Raw genomic sequence first — 8,724 nt, 5'->3', positions numbered from 1 at the left:
GAGAACTATTCTCGACGAGGTGTTCATTCGGAACGCCGAGTCATTTTGGCAGACTTCGCCGACACTGACCTTCCCACTGTCATTCACAGTCGGGGATGGGAGTCATTGTGTGACGTCCCGGTCACTTGTCCGACCGTGCTAATCCAGGAGTTTTACTCTAACATGCATGGTTTCGATGTTTCAATACCTCTCTTTTTTACTCGCGTTCGAGGTGCGTGCATTGTAGTCACACCACAGCTTGTTGTGGATGTGCTTCATGTTCCGAGAGTAAAGCATCCTAACTACCTTGGTTATGAGCATCTGCGGACTGTGTCCAAAGATGAGATGATTTCCGCTTTCTGTGAACGTCCCGCAAATTGGGGTGATTGTCAGTTCACACCATGTTGGCCTTTTGCTAAAGGTCCTAGATTCATGAACATGGTGATGATTTTCGTTTTGCACCCACTATCTCACTATAACTCTATCACAAAGCCTCGTGCTTGATTTTTACTTTCTTTATTAGAGCACCTCACTATAGATTTTCTTTCACATTTCATTCTTTCTATCTTAGATGTGTATAGGGATACGGCTACCCGTGATAAGCTCATTTTCCCTTCGGCTATCACGTGGATTCTATGCCATTTTTCTGTTCCTTTTCCCTCTTCCGACCATTTTCTTGTCATGTGTGCCATAGACTATACTACCGTTAAATGTAGTGCGGTGCAGTTTCGGTCTTGGCAGTCGGATTCAGCAACTCCTCCCTCCCGTTTTACTCCATCTCGTTCTGCTCCATCCACATCCGCTCCCTCCTCTTCTTCGGGCGATGTGACTCTAGGAGACATCATGGCGCAGCTGCAGCGCATGGATGCTCGCCTTGATACACTCTCTACGGAGTTGTATCAGGTGAATGTTCATGTCGGTCATATTGCACGGTGATAGGCGACCATGGGTTGTTATGCTCCTGAGGCTTCTCCTCCACCACCTCCTCTAGTGGCTTCTGAGTCTGAGGATGATGATGATGATAATGGTGATGACGATGATACTTCGAATGATGATGATAGAGATGCTAACTCTACTGATAAGATATCTACTTGACACTCTTATCCGTTGTCACTTGTGACAAAAATGGGGAGTAGTTTTGGATACGAGAGTAGTCATTTTTAGGGGGAAAGTTAGTATAGAACATTTTGTTAGGGGGGGTGTTGTTATTTGAAGGATGTAGTGAGAATTACATGTATCTTTTTCTTTTCTCTATTTTAGATACATTTATTCTTGTACATGGATATTGTGACCATTTTGACATACATTATACTTATTTTCTTTATATATGTTGATATATGTTTCTTTCACCTACCCTTACATGTGTTGTTTCTTTTCTTTCTTTATGCACATGCATCTTATTACGTGTATGCAATCTATTTATTCTATTTCACACAAAGATGCTTTGATGAGTTTTGTTTAAAAGTCTTCTTGCCATAAACTCTCTTCTTGCAAAGTTTTTCAAGAGTTTGTGTTAGAATAGATTTTATTGTATTCAACAAGTGAATATGAGTTGAGTGATTTATGACTTCTCTCATATGTTCATTTGTTTGTTGTGGTTTTGTCACGAATTGCCAAAGGAGGAGATTGTTAGAACATATGTGATTCACTTGTTAAGAACATATGTCACTATTTTATGTAATTGGCTTATCTTTTGACAAAATGCACTTTACTTGTATTTAGGTAGATCTAGAATGTGTTTAATACTTCAAGAAACTGTGTTTCAAAATCAAGTGTTGAAGACATGCAAGTCTGTCCAAGATTCAAGCTGAAGAAGTGTTGTTCATTAAATCTCGATAACTAGCTCGACAGCTAGCTAGCCATCGAGCTTAAGAAGCTGTTCCAGCCCCGAGGCTCGACAGCACCTCGACAAACAGCTATTTGTCGAGCTTTATGAAAAACATAATTTCAATTCTGTTTTGACTCTAATCTGTGATTATGTGTTTGGGTCTTCTTCTCTTCTAACCGTAGACATATAAAATGATTATTTTAAGGGCCGTCAAAGTGTACACAAGTTGCACAAGTGTGGAGCAAAGTTTGTTCAAGTAATTTGTAACTGGGGACAAAGTTTTTGCCCTAGTTCATCATTCTTGTGAAGAAGTTGCTATGTATGTACACCGTAGGGTTTTGTGACCAAGCATCTTCTTGATCTTCATCGTTGGGATGAACTGAAGAACTTTGCAGCCATCAACCTTCTTTAGTTGGTGATTGAAGTCGAGTACTAGGATCCGTGCATTGGTTAGTCACGTACTTAGGAGCCGTGCATTGAAAGAGGAAATTGTCACTATAGAACAAGTTTAATTGGGTATTAAGATAAGGGTTCAACTGTAGGTTGGTATAAGGTACTTGGATTCCTTTACTTGTAACCGCTTGTTGTGATAATAGTAGAATTTTGGGAATGGTGACCTGAAAATCACCCGGTGGGGTTTTTGTCGTTAGGTTTTCCCCATTCGTAAACAAATCACCGTGTTATTTATTTTCCACTGCATAATTAGTTTATTGGTGATTTGTTTATGCTACCACACGCTTTGCATGTTAATTTGATTAATTAATAAACTTGGCTAATTAATCAATTAATTTATCACAAGGGATCAATTCGTTTTTGGCCTATCAAATACAAATAAATCCCACAAATACAATGAATTTAAGCATGAATTACATAGAAAATTGCAACAAAACAAAAGCCAACACTAATTAAAAAGAAATTGACTTTGCAAATTGTAAGTGATTACTTATCACTTTTACATGAATCCACCATTTTTTTTTCACCGCTTAAATTTGCTAAATCAAAGTTATGACAAAAAGAGTTGTGATCCTATATTTTCTTGTGAGATTTGGATTTGATTCTTTCACATGACACTTCCTAGATTTAAAACAATAAGAGCATCGTATTAGCTCGTACATAAATTTATGTCTATTTTAGTATAAGAACCAACTTTTTATATTTTATACAACCACTTTTCAGAAACACTCACACTAGATTATATATTTTACATTACATTTCATTAAAATAATATTTCTTTTTCAATTTTTTATTACTCTCTCTCTCTCTCTCTACACACACATATATATGGCTGTGTGTGTATGTATATGAATAAAGAAGTATTAAAAAATAGATTTACATGTGAATTGTAACTATGTATATTTACATGTGAATTGTAACTATGTATATTTACATGTGAATAGTAACCGTGTATATTTACACAATTACTGTAGTAACGATATAAATTTACACAAGTTTACATATATTGGTATGGGTAATTTTTGGAGTTGGATGTTAATGCTATTATACATGAAATGATGTGAGTGCTCTAATTGCCATTTCACATGATCATATATATATATATATATATATATATTACTTTTTGGGTAACACGCTAAGAGCACTCTCATCAGTGAATGGCCACATTTTACTCAACCAAGCCCAAAATTCACCCACATCGAGGCATGCAAAGTTGAGTAAAAATATATGGTTTCTATAGTTGAGTATTCACATCAACTCATGCAAAAAAAATTCTTTTTATTTTAGCATAAAACCCTTTTTTTTTTTTCTATTTTACATAACCAATTTTCAAAAATACCCACATGAAATTATCAATTCTAAACTCTATTTCATTAAATATGAAAAACAAATTTAATTGTTTCCTTTTCTTCACACACAAAAACTACCGTTCACTTGCTTCCTTCATCCTCTTAATATCAATATGTAAAGAAAGTATAAAAAAACTAAATGCAAATTGAATAATGTCAACGTAAATTTACATAATTGTAGTTGTAGATAAATTTGACACTATTATACATAGATTGATGTTGGGAGGTTTTGGGGGTTGATTGGACAAAATATGGAATTTAAAAAAAAAAAAATTTACAAAGACCAATGTAAATGCTCATATTGGCTTGTGCAAAAATTTGTGTTTTTTTAGAATAAAAACATACTTTTTTCTAATTATTTTATACACTCACTTTTCAAAACATCTCACATCATTTTATACTACATTTTATTGAAATATCAATTTTTTATGATTTTTATAATTTTTTTTCTTTCTTCACACACAAAAAGCATTATTCACTCTCTTCCTTCATTCCCGAGATATGTAAATAAGTAATAAAAAAATAAATACAATTGAATAGTGTTAGTATAAATTTACTTGGTAACAAACTTGTAAAATTTACACAATTATACACTAACTGATGTGATTTTTTTTTTTAAAGGTAAAAGTGTGTAAATTTTACACATTTTTCTATTATACACCATTGAAGCGAGTACTCTAATAAACTGTGAAAATTTACATTGATACTATGCATTTTGCATTTAGTTTTTTTTTTTTTTTTTTTCTTTATGTTTCTCGAGAATGAAGGAAAAGAGAGTAAACATTAGTGTAGTGTGTAAAGAAATAGAAACAATTAAGAAAACAAAAAAAAATTAATAAAAATATAATGTAAAATATGTGAAGTTTTTAAAAAGATGAAAAAAATAAATAAAGAAAAAAAGGTGGGGGTAGGGGTGGCAATTCGTGTTCACATGTCGGGTTCATGTCGTGTCAACTCATGAGTATTCAACTATATAAGTCAACACTAACCCAACATGTTTATTAAACGAGTCAAACTTCCTCAACCCTAACACGACCCATTTATTAAACGGGTCAGTCGAGTTGACCTGTTTATCAAATTTTATCAAAATGAAAAATAAAATTTATGAAAAAAACAAACAAATAAATATTTTTAATATAAAAATCAGAACTAACGAGTAACTGTATCACAAATAATTATTTAAAACTAAAGCATATCTCAATATCACAAATAATCAATCATAATATGTCAAAGAAAATAAATTACAACAACTAATAAGTTTATATACCTAGAGTTTGAAAGGTATATTGGTAAAATGTCATTTAATTAAACGGGTCAAATGGGTTCTCTATGTTGAACACTAACCCAACTCATTTATTAAACGGGTCAGTCATTTTAACCCGAATATGACACGAACTCATTAAACCTCAACCCATAACCTGTTAATTTCGAGTCGTGTTGGGTTCGCGAGTTGTGTCCAATTTTGCCACCTCTAGTAGGGTGTTCTTATTGCATTAGCTAGCTCAAATCATCTCAATGCTTGAGATTGATAAATGAAAAAGAGTTAACAAAGTTAGAAAAAGAGTTAGAAAAAGAAAACTAAAGATTGATAAATGAAAAGACAAACTTCAATTTCAACTATTAATTTAACAAAGTTAGAAAAAGAGGTAAAAGAAATAAAAAGTAAAATTTTAAAAAGCAAAAAGTAAAAAAATAATAAAAATAAAAAATTGTAAAAGGGGAGGGAATTAATTGCACCCGTTCAATACCCTATTAACAAAGAATACTGTGGACTTGAGCAAACAGCCAATTTGCAAACTGCGTAGAGGCTCTCACACATCGTCCCTCACAATCCGATCTCTTCTTTTCATTCCCTTCCTTGAACCCCTCCTCCGCAGGAAAAACAAAAAACAAAAAAAACAAAAACAGAAAACAAAAAATGAGTTGGTTTTGGAATACGATGACAGAGTCATTGCTTTCGACATTTTTTGAAAAGGTGTTTGAGAGGGTGGCTGATCCCCTGATCAGTGGCTTGTTCCAAAATAAGGGTTTCGATCAGACGCTACTTGACAAGCTGAAGACTGTACTGGTGAAGGTTGACGTGGTGCTCAGTGATGCAGAGGAGAAGCAGCTCACGAATTTGAAGGTGAGAAAGTGGGTCAATGAGCTCAAAGATACTATCTACCATGCTGACGATCTGTTGGACGAGATCATCACTATACGCAAGCTGGAAGCTGAAGTCAAGGTAAATCAGGTACTGGAATTACTCTTATGCTTCTTGGATCTAAGTTCTATGCCCAAACTTGATAAAGATATAGAACCCAAACTCAAAGACATAGTTGAAAAACTGGAGTCCTTAGCAAACTTGGGACATCTCAATCTCATAGAAAGTGTAAGAGGGAAACCACCAGCATTGTTACCCTCAACTTCTGTAGTAGATATATCCGAAATGTTTGGTAGAGAAAACGATAAAGCAGTACTAAAAAAAATTTTGCTTAATGATAATTCACAAGAAAAAGGAATCCCTGTGATTGCCATAGTTGGGATTGGTGGGATTGGCAAGACGACCCTTGCGCAGCTTGTGTATAATGACCCTGATGTGACTAAACATTTTAAAGCGAGGGCATGGGTTCATGTTACAGAAGAGTGTGATGTTTTCAAGCTAACTCAAATAATTTTTGAATCGGTCACTTCAAAGAGTTGTATATTCACAGATCTGAACATTCTTCAAGTCAAACTTAAGAAAACATTGATGAAAAAAAGATTTTTGCTTGTTTTAGATGATATTTGGAAGAAGTTTGATATTTGGGATTTGCTGTCAGGACCCCTAAAAGATGAAGGCCAGAGTAGGAGTAGAGTTATAGTGACAACCCGTAATGAACATGTTGCATCACTTATGCGCCCTGTTTTTATTCATCGTCTTTTGCATTTATCAGATGGTGACTGCGGGAGATTATTTGCAAAACATGCATTTAATACTAGCAACTCTGACGATCCAATCTTGACAGAGATTGGTCAGAAAATTGTAACGAAGTGTGCAGGTCTGCCTTTAGCTGCAAAAACATTGGGGTGCCTCTTGCACTCGAAAGTAGAAGCTGAGGAATGGGATAGAATACTCAATAGCACAATTTGGGATTTACCTGATAATGATGAGGGTGGCTGCAGTGGCATACTTCCTGCTTTGTATTTGAGCTATTATCATCTCCCTTCACATCTCAAACAATGCTTTGTTTATTGTTCGATATTTCCCAAGGGATATAAGTTTGAAAAGGAGAAATTGGTACTCCTATGGATGGCAGAAGGTTTTTTAGAGCACCCAAACATTAAGAACTCAATGGAAGAGGTTGGGTATGAGTATTTTTGTGAGCTATTATCAAGATCATTTTTTCAACCATCAAGTTCTGACGAGTCATGCTTTGTGATGCATGACCTTGTTAATGATTTAGCTCAATTTGCATCTGGAGAATTTTCTTGTAAGTTTGAGAATGGCAAGCATCATGGAATTTCAAAAAAGGCTCGGTATTTTGCATACTTAATGGACCAGTTTGATGACAGTGAGAAATTTGTGTTCCTTTCAGAGACGGAGTTTTTGCGAACCTTCCTTTCACTACGCATTTCAGATACTATTGAATGCTCCAGCGTATGCAGAATGGTTGCTGATGTGTGGTTGCCAGGACTGAAACACCTGCGTGTGCTTTCTTTCTCTTATCCTACACTCACTGGTCTACAGGATAAGTCTTTTGACAAATTGATACATTTACGCTATTTGGATCTCTCTCACACTTTAATCAATAAGTTACCCTCCTCGACATGTTTTTTGTATAATTTGCAGACGTTGTTGTTGTCTAGTTGTACTAACCTCACTGAGTTACCAGAAAAAATTGTTATCCTCACTAAGTTACGTCATCTAAATGTGAGTGAAACCAAGTTGGAAGAGATGCCGCCTAAATTTGGAAACCTAACGAGTCTCCAATTGTTGACTGATTTTGTTGTGTGCAAAAATAGTAATAGTGGGTCAGATATCGGTGAATTGGGCAAGTTCTCATATCTTCGAAGTACTCTTTCCATCTTAAAGTTGGAGAATGTCGTCAAAGCTGATGATGCTTCAAAGGCCGAGTTGAAAAGTAAGAAATATCTTAAAGAGTTGGTTTTCAAATGGACTCCTGCAACCACGACTCATCATGTAAATGAAGTACTCAACGAGCTTCAGCCTCATGAAAATTTGAAGAAGCTTACCATTGAAAACTACGGTGGTACAGCGTTTCCCAATTGGTTAGGTAATGCTATTTTCTCTAACATGGTGGTTCTGCGACTTAACAATTGCAAATATTGCACGTCCTTTCCACCACTGGGGCAGTTATCTTCTCTTCAAGAACTCCTCATCACAAAGATGGAAGGATTAGAAAGGTTGGAGGATAATCAATTTTACGGGACTGGGCAAACTGGATTCCAGCCATTTCGGTCTCTAAAAACCCTGAAGTTTACGGAGTTACGACATTGGAGGCACTGGATACATTCTGCACATGGAGGTGAAGATTTCCCTTCCCTTCAGGAGCTTCAAATACAACAATGTCCAAAATTCATTGGAAGCTTACCAAGGCACCCTTCCTCAACGAATCGGGAGATTTCTGGATGTCCTCGGTTTGAAGAGGAGGAAGAGTTGACTCGAAGGGTACAACCACAAGCATCTACTGACCAAGAGGAGGAGTTAGCTCGAAGGGTAAGACCACGCCGATGCTGACACCGGTGAAAAGGAGGGAGACAATGCACACAGTTCTGTATACATTTTATGGGTACACTAATGCTTTTTTTTTTTTTCTTCTTTTTTTTTTTTTCTTTTTTTCCATTTTTGTTTCCAAACTCATCATTGTTGACCGTGCGTTTTGGGTCTTTTGAGTATTTTTAAACTTTAACTTTAGATTCTAGAACCATGATTATTGCACTTTGTTAAAATAGTTGTTCAATAAATTAATTCATCATTCTCATCTCTGCTCCTTTCGGAAAAGTGTCCTCCTTGTATTGCTTCTCTGCTCCTTTCTAATGCATATGTTACTCAACAGTTTTCAATAATATTCTACTGTCGTTTAAGAAAAATTTTATTTTTTTAAAATGTTTAAACTTTTTGAGACAATTAGT

At 35.3% G+C, this 8,724-nt stretch overlaps 1 protein-coding gene across 1 annotated transcript; it reads left to right on the top strand.

Annotated features, from left to right (window-relative positions):
• The first annotated feature begins 5,548 nt into the window (after positions 1-5,548).
• On the top strand, positions 5,549-8,329 carry LOC115984586 (putative disease resistance RPP13-like protein 1). The gene has a single exon (XM_031107606.1). It carries the CDS (start codon positions 5,549-5,551, stop codon positions 8,327-8,329), a length of 2,781 nt encoding a protein of 926 aa, XP_030963466.1.
• The last annotated feature ends 395 nt before the right edge of the window (positions 8,330-8,724 follow it).

The sequence above is a fragment of the Quercus lobata genome, chromosome 4, assembly GCF_001633185.2.
Source record: "Quercus lobata isolate SW786 chromosome 4, ValleyOak3.0 Primary Assembly, whole genome shotgun sequence".
In the NCBI taxonomy this organism is placed as follows: domain Eukaryota; kingdom Viridiplantae; phylum Streptophyta; class Magnoliopsida; order Fagales; family Fagaceae; genus Quercus; species Quercus lobata.
Note: the sequence above shows the minus strand (reverse complement) of the source record. Positions and strands in the feature narration are given on the sequence as shown.

Bases quoted from the DNA above. Each gene is read 5' to 3' on its own strand.
- LOC115984586 (XM_031107606.1), top strand. From the start codon at position 5,549: ATGACAGAGTCATTGCTTTCGACATTTTTTGAAAAGGTGTTTGAGAGG.